This window comes from Pygoscelis adeliae, unplaced genomic scaffold, assembly GCF_000699105.1.
Source record: "Pygoscelis adeliae isolate BGI_AS28 unplaced genomic scaffold, ASM69910v1 Scaffold186, whole genome shotgun sequence".
Taxonomy (NCBI): domain Eukaryota; kingdom Metazoa; phylum Chordata; class Aves; order Sphenisciformes; family Spheniscidae; genus Pygoscelis; species Pygoscelis adeliae.
The window spans coordinates 6,200,236-6,217,213 of record NW_008825071.1 but is presented as its reverse complement, the minus strand read 5'-3'; the positions used below and the strand labels follow the sequence as shown (position 1 = coordinate 6,217,213).

At 40.1% G+C, this 16,978-nt stretch overlaps 1 protein-coding gene across 1 annotated transcript in view; it reads right to left on the bottom strand.

The window, feature by feature from the left end:
• Positions 1–745: 745 nt before the first annotated feature.
• The window catches only part of NUP153 (nucleoporin 153kDa), a 40,654-nt gene continuing 24,421 nt past the window's right edge, over positions 746–16,978 (bottom strand). The window contains 12 exon segments of the mRNA XM_009326549.1: positions 746–1,873; positions 2,342–2,507; positions 3,863–4,135; positions 5,847–6,215; positions 7,896–8,738; positions 9,259–9,453; positions 11,400–12,014; positions 13,604–13,723; positions 14,011–14,098; positions 14,342–14,434; positions 15,223–15,360; positions 16,934–16,978. The exon segment at positions 16,934–16,978 is cut by the window's right edge and continues 18 nt beyond it. Of these exon segments, the coding sequence (XP_009324824.1) occupies positions 1,789–1,873; positions 2,342–2,507; positions 3,863–4,135; positions 5,847–6,215; positions 7,896–8,738; positions 9,259–9,453; positions 11,400–12,014; positions 13,604–13,723; positions 14,011–14,098; positions 14,342–14,434; positions 15,223–15,360; positions 16,934–16,978 (3,030 nt within the window). The 3' untranslated portion in view covers positions 746–1,788.

Sequence of the window (16,978 nt, the reverse complement as noted above, 5' to 3'; positions counted from 1 at the left end):
CTAGTTGCTGAATATTTTCTATTTATAGAAGGAGCGATTGGAGCTCTACCCATGTAAAACTCCCACGAAAACAAAAGTTAGCCTTTGTCCTCCTGTCAAGTCTAGTTTGCGGTTAGAAACGTATCTCATTGCGTAACGCTGGCACCTGCAGTTGTGCAAGTGCTGAGCAGCACTGGGGTGAGTGGCAGAAGCGCTAGCGAAAAACCCCAGCGACGCAGCTGAAGACAGCTAAAGCTTGTGCAGCTCAGGTGGATCTCTTCAGTTCTACTTGTAGCAAGCAGGCAGATCTCAACCAAAAACTGACTGCTGTGGCTTCGTAAAAGTTCAGCTGTGGTCCCCAAACAAACGAACAAGTGTTTCCTCTCATTTTACTAGAATAATGTCTCTTCTCTAAGAAGAGATGTCTTCTGCTATGGAAGTGGGAAGAGCCCCATCGGGTGTACTTTTTGCTCTTCAGTCAGAACAGTGGTGAATGTTTGTAACATTAGCTTTTTTTTTTTAATAGCTCTGTAAAAACTAACTTGCAACCGCTGCAGCTAGACAGCTGACACACCGACATACGGCTCTGAGCTTAAGTCTACAGTGAAACTCCCCTTCCTAACAGGGAGCCTCTAGCTGATTAAAGATCCTCTAAAATCAGCGTTGGTGTTGCTGTCGAGAAGCATGTGACATCACTCAGGCTGAGTGCATCACCTTGTACGGTTACAGTGGTAGATGCCTTCACAGAGAGTTAAAACTGCCAGGCAGTATTTCATAGTTTTTATTGATGGCATTTATCCCATGGTTTAACATGTTAATTATACTGTAATAAACATGGCTTTAATATTAAACTTTTCCTTATTATCCAAAGTCACCACAGTCCATTTCAGTAAATATAAAAATATATACTTAATACTTTGTACAATACTGGTTTTTGGTCCAAACAAAAATGGATCAGAAAAGCCAATAAACTTACTTTAAGAATTCCCAATTTTAAAGATTTTCTAAATGGATTTAGGCAACTTTGAATAATGGGATTTACATAAAATCTGAGACAATACTAAACGAAAATGGCCGTAACACACAAAATTAAAATTTCAATTTCACAGATTTGTTATGCCAAAAAAGTACATAGAGAAACAAAATTGTATTTACACGTTTCATAATAAAATAACAAAGGCGAGACACGTGATAAAGGGCTGTAAGAATGAAAATATAGAAATAGCATATAATTATTAAATGAAGAACTACAGATCTAACAAGTCCTTAGCATGGATCATCCTTTAATCAGTCTTCCTCTATCAGAAAATTTTAGTGCACGATACACCCAAACTCACTCACTTCACACATACACCAGCACAAACTCAGCATAGAAATCATTCGTTATCAACATTCTCTACTCTATACAGCATCCCTCGCTGATATAATTACAATTTCGAGGCGTCAGTAAACGCAGATGAGCGCGCACATAGTGGTGCAGATGAAGAGGTATTGTACAAGCCATTCACTGTGCAGGCTCTACTCACGGCTACAGCCAGACCATGCCGAGTCAGTGAAAGAAGTAACTTGCTGGAGTCTAAAATAGTTTTGCTCGAGAACGGCCCTCTTGCCAACTCTATTTATTACCAGAAAAATCTAACCCGGGAGAGGGAAGGGAAGGGAAGGGAAAGGAAGGGAAGGAAAGGGCAGCGGAGTTTTATGTTCCTTTAGGCAGATCTGACGTCAGCTAACCCAGCGTGAGGTACGATCCCAACAACTGAACAATGCGGGGTAGTAGCTGCTTCAAAAGTTGCTTTACCCATCAGGCGGTTATTTTCTACGTCTAACTGCAGTCTTTATCTTCCGACCAGAAACTGAAGATCCAGAGGCAGAGAAAACATTTTTCCCATTAGTCCTATCAAAAGAAATCAGTGGTTCAGAGTTTAGGACAGCGTAGCTGAAAATTCAGTAGCAGCACTGAGTAGATAATTCCAGAACAACTCTTTCATAGTCTTGTCTCACTAGTTAGCAGCTGGCAACGAATGGCTGCGGATGAGCAGGAGGAAGAGACTTCCAGAAACCGAAAGCAATTACAGCTCTCTTATTCAGAAGGTAAGTAGCAGCGTAACGGCTAGGCACGGATTTTACCTTTCAAGAACAAGACAATCTCACATACGTTGATGTGTGATATTTCTGACAGCTAGGCTCCTTTAAAGATACCGTCGCTTAGTTAGCCGGTCAGGCTAATACGAGGCAGGGTGCCCAACTGAGTTTCAAACCCCAAGGTTCACCTGAACGCCTCGCGATTTAACAGCAGCAGAGACTGAGCACTGTCCACCGATACTACCCGAAGCTCGAGTGAAATTCGGATACGGTCTCTTACCCCACTGTAAATGCTGGAGGCTGGCTGAACGAAAATCCTGACGAGCCGGAAGGCTGTGCCGCTGCTGCTGCTGCTGCTGTGGGAGGATTTGCACCAAAAGTAAATACTCCGGGGTTATTTGCAAAGTTGAAATTAGAAGTACTACTTCCAAACTGGAATACAGAACCTGGGAAGACGGGGTGGAAGCAGAAAGGAGTGAGACAGTTGAAACTGAGTTCATCCTGTCCAGCAAAATCCTCATGTTCTTCACGCTACCATCTTCAATGAATTTTTTTTTTTTACAGGTTGCGTGAGATGGCAAAGTTGGGGGAGGGGGGTGCACCAAAAGTGCCAGATTACCACAGGAACGGTGCATAGAAGAATTCATTCACTTCAGTAGAGAATCATAAAGGGATTCTTGAAGTAGCACTGCTGGCACAGCGATAATGAAGTGTTTGCTAACTTCTGTACCGCCATTACGTTTATACCTGCGCATACTGAAGTTTATATTAACGAAGTCTTAAATTTTAGTACTGAATCATGTAGATTTACATTTAAGTAAACTTTCCGGTGCTCATGCAGTCGATCTGGGGACTCTCTTTCATTTAACATGCTAACACAGCACCTCATCTTAAAAAAAAAAAAAAGAATTCCTACCATCAAAGTAATTGATAAGCAACACAGACAATCCAGGGAGATTTTTCTTTAAACTGCTACCTGATTAATGAAGGACTGACTGGGTAACGTGGTGTGCCAATTAATCTACTGATTAGTACAAAAATGTCAGTTACTTTTAACGGAGGCTATTTTGTAAAACTTCTGAGAGGAAAAAAGGAGGCTTTCCCCTTAAACTATTTGACACGATGATACCAAATACATACGTTCTGGCAGTGTGGTGGTCTTTTTTAGTAATTAACTACTAGCGTGGAACAGGTCTCCTTACACTTAAATGATAAGGATCATTCTCTGCCCCCTTCCCACGGTATTTTATACTTCATTAGTAAAGAGAACTTTAAATAAAGTCTTAACCCATAAATGCTTAAAAATAATTCTGACCATATTCTCGCACAACAAAGCCCCCGATCCAAATAAACTGCCGAAGCCTGTTAACGAAGTCAGATAACGAAGAACTACTCTAACAAATCCACAAATAGTAATTTTGCAGTGCTTCTGCCATTCTGGTTTGTACAATCTCGCCAGCGAGCGCTCCACGGTTTTCAACAGTTCCTTTCAATCGCTAGATTTCTCAAGCAAATAAACCCCAACGTTTAGCGGTAGGGTTGCAAGCTCCGTGCCTGCTAAGGGTCCTGTGGAGGCGGCTCACTGTGAGGCTGGCATACACCTGCGGCACATCCTCCAGAGGCAGGCGTGAGACACAAATGACTTAACTCTGTAGCCATTATTTTTATGGAGGATTATTCTTAAATACGTGCGCAAGGCAGAAGTCGTCTTTCTCTGTATAATTTAAGGTGCGCTTCATGAAAAATAAAGTAAAATACACAATCTTTGAGACCAAAAGGGAAGAGGATGGTCGGCACTCACCAGCACTGGGGGTACCAGAGCCAAAACTTGGCTGCTGGGTCGCTTGCTGTCCAAACACAGAGGGCTGAGTGCTGCTCGTCACCGAGCCGAAGGCAGGAGGAGCAGGCTGAGCGCCAGCTGAAAACAACGCTGTCGACAGCGATGCAAAACTCGGAGTGCTTGGCTGGCTGGACCCTTGGCTCTGGCCAAATGCTGGTGGCTGGCTGGCGCCAAATGCTGGGCCGGCAGCAGGCGCTGAAGGCCCAGAGCCAAACAGAAACGAAGAGGACGACCCTCGGGGAACAGAAGAGAAATGTCAGTATATGCCGGGTTTTTTTTCCCCGCCCCGCAAGAATGAATCTAGGAATGTTTCCCAAGTCTGATAGCTGAATACTCATCTTCATTTCAAACTAACTGTGTGAGTATATAAAACAAATACCACGTCAGCCACAAGAGGAATTGCACCTTCTCTTGTAAGTAACATGAGAAACACCAGGTTTATGTATAGAGTCGGACAAAATTAAATCTCAAACACGTTGGTTGTCTAGACTCAAATTACTGTGTTAACATTCATGTCCTAGAAACAGATTCCCACAAACAGTACGTTTTAATTTGTATTTACTAAAAGCTGTTTATATCACACACACAGAATATTCATTCAAATTGTATTTTCAGACGTGCAAAATACAGCTCTCGATTTATTAGGATCAGGAGAACGTGAATCTTTCTTGTCAGCAACTGCACCCCTCCCTGCACGAGTGTTTACCGTTACCAACTTCTGGAGGCCAAATCAAGCTTGCAGTCATCTCTCTGTACTCAAAAAATTCACTTTAGCAGAGTAATTCTCTACGTGACATCAACAGACAACCAGCGCATTTGTTTAGCTGCTTGGGTTCTGCATGGCCAGCAGAAAGAACGAAACAAAAATACGTGGCTGAACAGTGACTCTGAACACACACAGCAGATCTGCCACGCAAAAAGGGACATTTTAAACAGCACTATTAATGCAACTTAAGCAGCCTTCATGCAACAGAAAATACCCTCTATTGCACCATAGCTTGGAATGGCTGACTGTTTTTCTTTCCAAGAAGATGAACAGATACACGCTGAAAGTTAATACAGGCTTCTGCATTAAAAAAAAATACTCCTTTGTGAACATGTTTGAAATATGGCGTCGCCTACTACTGAAACGACACTGAAAGCTACTGATTTGTAGGCAGGTTAAATTCATCTGCTGGTTGTTGTAATTTAGGACTGTTTTCTCTCTGTTTCTGACACACAAAAAAGTGTGCAAATTTAATTTCTGCTAATGACAAGGTTAAGGAATCAGATCAAACTAGATGAAGTCTCTTCCTCACAGGTTCAATTTTGTTTCCAACGTGTTTCCAACGGGTTTAGTCTTGTGTCATACTGCTAAACTCATGCAGTGGGGTACCAAACATAAAACGTGAAGAAACTTTAGATTATCATCTCTGTCTTCTCTAAATTGCTAGAAAATTAACAAACGCTGGCCATAATGCTTATCAGAAACGAATCCTTAAGCAGCAGCAATTGCATGTAGAGGAACTGTGTTTATATATACTTGTGAAGGAAGGATTTTGCAAATCTTGACCTTATTTACAACACTTGAGGGTTTCAGGTACGGGAGAGGAAAACCAGGAAAGTTGTAATTCATTGACTTCTAACCGTAAGCACTGGACTGATAGTGAGAAGAAAGAAACTATCATTCTCCTGGTGAAAAGTTCCTATACAAATTGAAATCCAATAAAGTGTTGCCTTCTGCGTAAAACAACGCCGCTGCCAGTTCATTCCTAAACTGTATTTCCCAGACTGTCTGTGAAAAACTGAGCCCCAGTTTGTATTGTTGAATATAAATGCTCAGTATTTTTCTCTACTTCCATGCGTTTGGCCTACGTATTCTCCAAAGAAAAATATTAGTGAAACAGTATTTCCTTGGTCCACTATGTAATTGCAAAAATGAGAAGAGCATCTATTTAAAATGTACCTGTTGAACTTGATGTGGTTGTGGCTCCAAAGGTAAAGCCTGAATTTGCTGCATTGGTACTGCTGGCTCCCGAACCAAAGAGAAATGAAGTAAGCACCGTGCCGGTGCTGGAAGATGTGGTTGCTGGTTTGTTTTCTTGAGAGAAGCCGAATGACTGAGATGCTGCAGATTCTGCAGAATTGCCAAAAACAGAGCTGCTCACAGTGTTGCTGGGTTGTCCAAACACGAAGGGAGCGGGAACTGGCTGAGGATTTGAGGAAGAGATGGCGCTGCCAAACACACTGCTGCTGCTGGCTGAAGTGGTGGGTACGACCGCGCTGGAGGAACTTGAGCTCAAGAAGCTGAAGGACAGCTTTGCTGCTCCTTGATCTGAAAGGAGGAAGAGTACATGAACCACCACAGACATGCCAAACAAAGTACAGCAAGTAGACTCCTGTTTCAATCACCGTACAAAGGGCAGTCCTGAATGACACCTCAACTACTATCCCAGCTACTGTCACTTACTTAAGATCCGGATTTCCTGTGCTGCTTGCTGCCATCCACAACTGAAGGAATGGAAGAATTGTGAAGAACAAGGACACCACTGCAGTCTAGGCTTCACTGGTTACAAACACTAAGCATTGGCTGTCATTACCTGAACCAGTATTAACCCGTACTTCTGAACTCTTCAAACAAAAACGTATTTCAGATGTTCTTAGAAGAACAGTATTGATCACCTGTAACAGTTTTATGGCTCTGCTCAATGGAGTATTGAAAAAGTGATACAGTTGCATTTGTAGCTTGTTCGAAAATATAGCCCTGCGCCTACAGCTTTACGTCAAGCAAAGCTTACCGTCCTCTTCTGAGCTAAGTTCATTGTACTTAAGCACCTGCAAGACCTGCTTTTAGGAGCAACAAAGCACAACCCTCCATTAAGACCACTGTTATAAAGTACTGAGTGCAGTTTTACACACTTAGAATAGCGCTGTCTTTTAAAGTCAGTCATTCTTCAGCTTTCCCTAAGCTGCTGGTCCAATTCTCGTTATTAATTTGTGATCTTGTTTTGAATTTCCCACTATTTTTTTTCCCAGCAGTTATAGCCCCTTTTCATCTATGCCATTTTTAAGGGACTATACCATTCTTCAGAACGCTTGTTAAAATTTCCTTTTTGCACAAGGTGCTTCATCAAATTTCCACGACTAAACCAAACTCCAGAACTTTACCTGGCAGGTAAAAAAAAACCCCAACAAAACAAACCCAACCTCAAAACTCTCCACCCACCCACCCGTCTCCCCTCCCCCAAAGCCCACAGTCCGCCAAAAGCCTGTCTGTTCAGTAGCAGTTCAACATAAGAATACTGCGATTAAAACCTGTATAACCCTAGGTATTGCTTTTATTCAGGGTTACCTACTGATACCCTTTTCCGTATCACTTCAGAAGTCAGAAACTAATTCTGTTCTCTGAAACACAGTTGCTAAGTCATACAAATGGAGTTTAACAACCAGAAGTTTTCCACAGTGATCGCCCCTGAGAAACTTTAATCCTCCGCCGCAGACTTTCAACAAATTAAAGGAATATCAAACTGTGTAATAGGTATGAAGTGATTTTTACCTTTGTAGCAGTAGGGAAACAGCAGTACACCCTGCAGCACAGCTGCAAGTACATGGGAATAAGATATTCCCTCTCTCACCCCCTTTCACTATGAAAAACAACGCTAGCATGAGGCCTCTATACTGCACCATACTACAGATTTTATCACCAGCTGTGCTGCTACCACTGAGAATATACAACTTCTGTGTTCATACAAGACGCGGTACAGGTTCCTTGAGGTGTGGCGATTTTTTTGTCTAAATCTAGCGTTAAAACTCACTGAAATCTAAAAAGGACTTGCTGCATATTGTCTACAAACCAACCAGAACCGAAGACAGGCTGCAGGTATAGTAATTAAGCCTTTTCTAAAGCTCTACTACATGAATATATCAAATCCCATAGACTTTATCCAGTATGGCTTCAGAGGTATTATTTGATGGACACGAGCAGACAAGCGAAGACAAAAGATGTTCCGTTTACCTGAAGTACTGGTTTGTGCCCCAAATGCGAAAGACGGCTTTGTCTGCTCAGTTTCCTTCTCTGATGGTTTAACGAAACTAAAATTGAATATAGGTTTTGCTGTGCTCTCCTCTTTGGTATGCTCAGCCGCCCCAGCTGAAAAGATAGGTTGTGCCTTTAGCTCTTCGTTGTCAGCTTTCTTTCCAAACGCTAATGGAGCAGCAGAAGTGACAGAGCCCTGTTTCTCTTCTGTCCTTCCCAAAACAAACTGTGAGGCAGGTGCAGACTCCACACTGCCAAAAGAGAAGCCTCCCTTCGTGGAAAGAGTTTCATCCTTTTTCTCATCTGACTTCTTAAATGCAAGAGCAGGTGATGCTACCTCCTTTTCTGCCACAGTTCCAAAAGTGAAGCCACTGACTCCGGTTTTATTTTCATTGGTAGCTACGGAAGAAGTAGAACTCGTGCCAAAACCAAAGCCTCCCAAAACTGGTTCCTCTTTCTTTTCCTGCTGTCCCAGGCTCGCTGTCCCAAACTGAAATGTTGAAGGAGCCTGACTGCTTGTAGATGGAAGTCCAAAGGTAAAACTGTTACTTTTACCTTCTTTTTTACCGTCTTCTGATTTAGAGTCTGAGGAAGAAACTCCAAACTTGAAGTCCCCTGAACTAGTAGGAAACTTAAATCCCCCAGTCACAGTGCTGGAGGATGCAGATTCAGATGTAATGCCAAACTTGAAGCTCCCTTGTTCCCCAAATTTAAAATCTCCTGTGCTACCTAATGTACGAGAAGATTTGGAGGAGGACGACTGGACACCAAATGTAAATGATGGCATTGCAGCATTTGTGGACGCAGTAGCAGTACCAAAACCTGCAGAAATAAGGAATAATGTTAAGTTTGCAATATATGATGTAATACACGTAGGCTTCAGCTACATGGCTGGGATTCTAGTCCTGAACTTCCCGGAGTCAAAACTGTTTAAAAACCAAAAAAACCCCAAACCACAAAACAAAGAAGAAAATTCCACACTTCCTCTCTCCATACACCTTTTTGCAATGGTATTCTTCTGTCTACCGCCTGGCTTTGAAAAGTATATGGCTAGCTTCTTTGAAAGACCATGCTTTTAGTCCAAACTCCAAATGAACACCACATAAGGCTTGTAAAGAACAACTATGTCATTAATACAAGCTTTTATCTACAAAGCATCACCTTTTTCTGGGGAAAGGGTGTGGAAACATAGGCACATTACCTTACTTAAGCAATATTCCTGGAGGAAAAATGAACGATTTTGCCATACCTCAAAGGAAAAATAATTGTACTTAAAAAAAAAAAAAAAAAAAAAAAAAGAAATTGCAGAACGCACACCTTTGTTTTTCTGATTAAGTATTACCTTTCAGCTCTGCTTTGGTGCCTGGCTTTGCACTTTCACAGGATATACATTTTGTGGCTTCTGCTTGGTTTTGGACCAAGCAGACCTCACAATCCCAGCTTCCTTCGGGCTTCTTGAATTTGTCTAAATTCAGAAATCCTCCAGAAGCAGCAGAAAATGCAGAAACACTGCTACTGGTCACAGGCACTGAACTCCCTGAGAAATAAGCAAGATAGTTAATCATCCTGCTTAAACGATAAAGTGAATACGAACTTTTTAAGAAAGTCTTAAATGCTCACTAAATTACAAAGCGGCGAAGCATAACAGTAAAAAAACATCAAACTACGAGTTAATTTCAGTCAAACTCAATCCGAGAATGCAAACAACAGAAACACCTAGATTCTTCTTTATAATCTATATATGATTTTAAGCACAAATTGAACCAATGACATTTAAACAGCAGTTCATACAATACAGCAACACAGCCTATTTCAGATGTAAATGAAAGGTACTGCACTCAACTAAAACTACTAAAAGAATTTCTGGTGACATGAGTAACCTGTAGTCAAAGTTAGCACCACTCAAGTTAATGATCACTGTAAAGTGATGCAAGGCTGAGAATTTACCACAATGATTCATCACCAAATCCCAAAGACAGACATGTTCAAAACTACATCCTGACAAAAAAAAACAACCAAAAAACCAGAGAGGAACGCAAAGCTTCCAAACCCACAACTCTGGGGTTCACCACACAAGCTAGGCTGTCTTCAACAGCAGCAGAAACCTCCATAAAGAGGCCCAAAAGACAATGCTTGCCTTCTGATTTTTCTCCCCCGTAAAGGAAGAGACGTCATTTGATGCTGCACCCCAACAGAAAACTTCAGCTCCAGTGTGAGGACTGAATTCGACATCCAAAAGGCACAAAAGCATCACATAATCGTCATGTTCACCTACAGATTTAAACCACTGAGGGCGGCATTTAAGAGAGAGGCAGAAGATAATGTCTCAAATTCAGACCAATAAAGGCAGGAATGGGTCTTCTCTTCCACAGCACATCCAGAGAATTTTTATCCTCCCATTTTACTTGCCTCGCTCTTCCCCTTGACACATGTAATATAACCGTGCGATTCTCTGTACCATGATGGTCATGGCAAACCCCTCACATTTCCAAAATTCCTCCTTGCAATGGCTAGAGTCTCAGGCGAAAGCGCCAGCTGACCACTCCGAGGCTGAAAGTCCACGAAAAGAAGCTCCCTCTGAAATGCATTATCTTATCTGAAGAAATTTCACTCTTACTGTACTGGATGATTACAAAAGCCCGATCTAGTCCATCTTGGATTCCCCCCCCCCCCCCCCCCCCCCCCCTCTGGATATTTTTGCAAAGGTGTTTTTTGACATAATAGTATATTAAATGATGTTAAGAGCCAATGAAAATTAACACTAAAATAATTATTTGTGCTTTAAAACCAATACACTTAATACACTCAAAATCAATTACAATCATGTATAAGGGGAAACAACCCAGCGCTGCATTGAAGAAGGTGCCCACCTCTCCAAGGTCTGGAAGGACCTTGACCTTCCAGAACAAGGTCACCCATGTTCTGGAAGGCTACCACTGGCCTTCATAGGCATAGATGTACATACGGTTTTGTTCTAGCTTAATACAACTAGTTAAAGACTACACTGTCTTGAAGTCTGGCTTCATACCCCTGCTCAATTACACACAAATGCCGAGTGGAGACATTTTTGGCCGTGTTCTGTAAATACCGTTTCGACTTATGTCTTGAAACAGAAGAAAACCAGTAATTTTTAACTCTTTCTATGGAGTTCACATTTTTCCCCAATGAAAACGAGTAAATTGGTTTTAAGTTAATTAAGGCATCCGGTTTAGTCATCCTTCCTCACCAGCTGCAAAGCAGGGTATATTTGCTTCAATTCAGCTCTGCACTAATACATTTCGCAATCAGTTCAATTCATGTGACAGGCTGGAATCTGGGCCGAGACCTCAAAAGTGCCTGTAACCACTCTTGCAGACAGGCACTAATCCATCCTGTCTGGCATACAGCCATGCTGCTGAAAATATTTTTTATATGCAACCGATTTTATTCTGTAAAGAATGCACAGAAGCTGAGATTGAAACAACAGAAAAGAGAAGAACGCACCTGGTTTCTCAGACTGACAAGCTACACATTTGCTGTCTTCTGCCTTATTTGACACAAGGCACACCGCACAGTCCCAAGAGCCTTTTGGCTTCCTAAATTTGTCTCCAAACCCCAAAGTGACTGTTGTGTCAGTGCTGCTGGAGGAGGATGTCACTGTCACCGAGCTGTCTGTGACCACTGGCAATGTCAGAGCAGGCATTACTCCTGTTCCAGGCTTTGGTGTCTCACATGCTATACATTTTGTAGCTTCAGGTTTGTTCTGGACCAGACAGGTATCACAATCCCATGTGTGGGGAGCGGTTTTAAATTTGTCTTCAAAGCCCAATGTCCCTGCTGTAGGGACTGCTACCTTAGAGGTGACACATTGACTTGAGCTTACTGTCTCTTTCGTACTCTCAACTGTTGACACTTTAGCAGCTTGACATGTTACACATTTGCCATCTGTAGTTTTGTTTTGCGGACCTGGGTCGTATGTGTCAGACTGCCAAAACGGGGATGCTTGTTTAGAGGTGTCTTTACCTGCAGAAAAACTACTTATTGCAGGCCTTGTATAGACCACTGTGCTTGTAACAGGCTGTGCAGATGCAGAGGAGTGCGTTTTCACCGACGTAAAGCCTAAGAAAAAAAAATAAACAGGAAGAGATCTTACTGATAAAGCAGTACCCTCACTACATGTAAGTTACTTACAATACTAGACGGCATAAATTTAAACCAAGTGCCAATGGTTACAACTATACATTCCGACTAACTGCAAGAGGAAGTCCCTGGAAATCTTATCTAAAGGGATGAAATTTCATATGCTGCACTGGGACACAACAGAACATTTATTTAAAGCTTGATTTAACTCTTCATTTCCAAGAAAGTTTTTAATCCAAATCTTCACTGGTAAGTACAAGTGTGAACAAAGAGTACTGAAAGCTGACTGTCCGTCACGGACTAGAAATAATCCGATTTCATTTTAAGACACCATGCCCAATTGAATCAAATTTCTAAAGCTATTTCTGCCATAGTAGCTGTACAGCAGTTGGTACTTGGAGCAGCAATCCACATGGTATTTCCCCACAGATACTGAGCATTAATTAAGGAATAAAAATTAAGACAACAGAACAACTGCTATCTATAATCTTTATGCAAAATGCACTGGACACAGGCCAACTCCTTATTCAAAGAAATTTAATTTAACAGAAAACAAGAACCACCAATATGGAAATACTAAAGAAAATGCTACAGCAATGCATCTTAAATAGCAGCACCAATTACTTGTAAAGCTAAAATAAAGAGTTTATTCTTTTATTATTATGTTGTTTTAGGGTTGGGGTTTTTTTTCTATCAGAAGTGGAGTCTTTGAACAGTGTGGATTTAGAACCTGCTTCTCTTAAACTGATAAAGAAAATTAATGTCACTTCACTCATAGGACTTTCCTTAAACAAAACGCACAGTGTATTTTCTCTCACCAATATAAAAAGGTGCTGTCTTCTTAAGAAGTATATAGATTTGTTACTTCATAAAAAAAAGTCCTGATGCAACTGAAGGCTTATAGGAAAAGATCAAATTCAATAAAGTCCTCCTTCTTAAAACAAAAAACATCATCTACACACACACACTGTATTAAACATTTGAAAACAATTGCAATTACTTAAAAATAAAAATTAGAAAAGGGTTTTTCAAGTGAAACAGCCCACTTCTACTTAAAATTTGAACCCACGGTAACTACCAACATTCAAGGCCAAAAGATTTGCAGCTTTTGAAACATCTTTAGGAATTAAACTGTTTTTACTATTCTTCATTTTCAGAGATGGTGAAGGTGGGAGAGGAATATTTGTAAAGCATTTTACAAACAGTTTGTTTCCAATTCCATAAACTTTATTTATTTAAAATGAAACACTGATTATTTGGCTAATTCTCTTTATACTTCATTTACAGTTACATCCTAACACATAAAGGAGAAGCAATGCATCTGGTTTGAAGTTGCAGTTTTCCTTTCAGCAATAAAAGCCACTTAGAACAGAAGGGGAGATCAACCCTAACAGATGCAGCGTTTAATGTAATGCACTCCTATGTTTGTATTTATAGCTAATATTGCATTAACTGTGACAAAGTGGGTTTGTTGTTGTTGTTGTTGTGGTGGGTTTTTTAAAAATCAATGCAGTTATATGCTAGCGTGTTTTTTGCAATATCTTTTTAAAAGGAGTTCATTATCTCACCAGGGCTTTTTAGAATGTCTAACACACTTCCTTCCTTTAAGACCTTCGCAGGTTTGGAGGGGCCATCATATTCTTCTTCTTTTTCCTTCTTATTGCTGGTGCTGTTTACAGTGGCGGTATCTTTAAAAACAAAACAAAAAACACCTTTCACAAAGAAATCCACTTAAAATATATTCACATTTGCTAGAAACAAGGATTTCCAAGTTTCATGCTTCTTACGTAAGAATCTTCAAAATTCTACCTTGTTTACAACAGTTTATAATTACAGTTTGGTTAAAAGCAGATCCATCACTGAAAACACACTTTGCCTGGAATTGCTAATATGCTCAGAAAGCATAGATTTACTATTTAATATACAAAAAAAGAAAATCAGCACTTCAGATCTGAAATGCCAAAATTTCTGTTACCTAGAGTAAGTAAGGACGTCACTGGTGTGTCACTGGATCCAGAAAGCTCTGCTGATTTTACGACAGGAACACTAAATGTAAACCCAATCTGCTGTGAAAAAGAGAGATTTTTTTCAGATTCTGAAACTAAAGAAACTTTAATCAAGTTTCACACACAAATAATAAACTGAAATCCAGTCTTCAAACTTTTGGTATACATGCTGGATGACAAATTATAAGCCAGAAACCTATATACCTGCTTTCTCCATTTTCAGGGCAAATTCTGCTTTATTGTTCTGCAATATTCTACTAAAGCCTTGAGAAAAGCTTGAGCTTTATTTATTTTACTCACAGACAATGGAGGTAGCACTTCCGCCTCAGTAGATTTCACAATTGGAGATGAAAATCTGAACACAGGACTGCCAACATTACTTGCTGGTTGTACCTGTATTTTCAAAAGAATTAAGCTTTGTATCTAAAAGAAGAACACCCTGGCGAAACAATAGCAGCTACCTGAATTCACTATCTAAGAGACGTTCTGCAGTGAAGTTGGGAAATCTGATGTTTGACATTTATTTCTAATCCACAGATAAGAGTAATAATAAAAGAAAATGAAGCTTGCAAGTGAGCATGTAGTACAGTATCATCAAAACCAAATCCCATAAACCAAGAGAAAAAACTGAGATGCTACTTAGATCTGAATATATTACATATATGGAAAAGCAGGCCAGGCAGCTTAAGAACCTTAGACTAACTCAGATCAATTGTAGTCAGAGCTTCAGCAAAGACCTCAACATGTTAAAGCAGCTATCCGTTTCAAAACATACAAAAATATTTCAAGTACTCCGGAACAGATGAATGTTTATTTTACTGCAATAATATTCCAATTATTGCACCCTAGGCTCATATTCTACACTAGGCTTATATGACCGTTAATGCTACCTCTAATTTAGTAACTTAACTTGGCATAAAGTCCCAACAAAACCGCCATAGCGTTTGAAGCGGTTATACAATTATGTCAACGAGAAGTTTGCAAAGCGTAAGATGGACAGAGGCCGAATCAAAAACTTTATGCCTCCCCCACCTCCAAATCGGAATACAACCCTGATTTATTCAACAGGATATAAACTAATGTTGGTTAGTTTCATGAGCACCACGGAAGAAATTAACATGCAACAAAGCAGATGCATACTCATCCTAAAAAAGTATTCACGATACACGACGAAGATTTACCTTGTTCATCACCGCTGTTGAAACAGTGCTTGGTGACGATGAGACAGTACTACTGGCAAGAAAACTAAAGTTGAACGAAGGCAGCGATGCAGTACTGATGGGTAGGGGTACTTTGGGTAGTACTGGTTCCTCTACTTCCTAGGTGTAAATTTTAATTGTTGTAAATTTTAATTTTTCCCTTTCTTTAAAGAAGTTGTAAATTTTAGTTTTTCTCTTTTACAAGACATACTACCTCCCCACGCTGTCCCACCCTTAATTTCTTAACAAAGTTAAATATAACAGAAAGATCTATAGATTAAGACAAAGCAAGTTTTCAAAAGGAATCCTAGCCTCCCCACCTCAGTCTGCCACATCATTTTAATTTATGGCAGGTCTGTTTCCATGCGATACTACGTTCATCACCTGTCCAGTAAGAATACTGAAAGCTAGCTCAAAATCGTTACCTGTGCAGAACAGAGAGGGGCACAGATCAGATTTGATTTTGTTTTCTGTACTTCAGTTATTAAAGATCTAGAGAAACATCATACTTTCTAATTATCCTCTCATCTCTTCAATTAAGAGTACACCCTCAAGACAAATGAGAAAGCGTTCCTCTTGCAAAATTAGGCAGGACAGCTGCCAAAGTTTCTGAAGTCACCATGGCAGTCAACTTGGAAAAAGATAATGTTTAAAGAAGTACGTGGGTTCCTTAGAGTACCAAAAAACCCCAACCAAACCAAAGCACAAAATGCCAAAAAAGAAAGCCTGACTAGCAGCATAGAAGATCATACTCCAGTAAATCTAGTCTATATGATTTATCAGGATGCAAATTTAAAACTCAGAAACCAGTGTACCTTAGAAACTTCTGGTCTTACCCTTGCCTTTTAAACTATTTGATTACCAAGATTAGATTAGTTAGGGTTTAAATGGGAATAGCCAATCTAATCACAATTTGCAGAGGAGTACCAAGATCTACCCAGAAGTCACTAAGCAGAGTCACTGTAACCTACAGCTCACATCTTTCACAGTTTTGATTTGAAGAGTCTATTGGACCCCGATATTCAGACCACTTGTATTATAGAAACATTCTCCAGTATTTACTATTTCTTCATTTTGCATCAGCCAGAAGACTGATTTAAATTTTTTATATTTAAGATCCAGTAGTAGGCAGCTTACGTAACATCCAATCAGGACAAAAATCTTCGGGACAGTCATGACCATAGTTTTATTAAATGGACTTTTCCCATTAAAACAAGAAAAAACCCTCTCACAATGAGTTTGATTAAGTGCCAAAAATTGTGAATGATCATTAGCAGACATGCAGAACACTGTCTTCTGCTTCAGACTCTTGGCCTATATCTTTCTACATGCCTTAATTATGATATAACAAATTAAATAAAATTTGTTTACTTACTTGGCACTTGTTTCAAACATCATTCCTTTATAAAAACTCTACAAACCTCCACCAAAATTCGTTCCTTCAACTGCTAATGAGAAACTTTATAGCATGAAGCATCTCCAAGATAATATGACTAAAGATTTCAAAAATATAAAACCAAACTTGAGGCACTTAAACAGATAAATAAATTGGAGCCTGCCCTGAAACCCACAGCAAAAACCCCACAAAACTGAAGTGGCATTATTATAAATTACTATGAGGCAATAAAACCGCCATACTTAGCTAGTTACTTCAGTAATCTCAGTGAGAGCAATTAACCTAAGAGTCCCTTACCTGTTGTTCTTGTCCAGGTTTTGATAGATAGTGTACTCCTCTTTC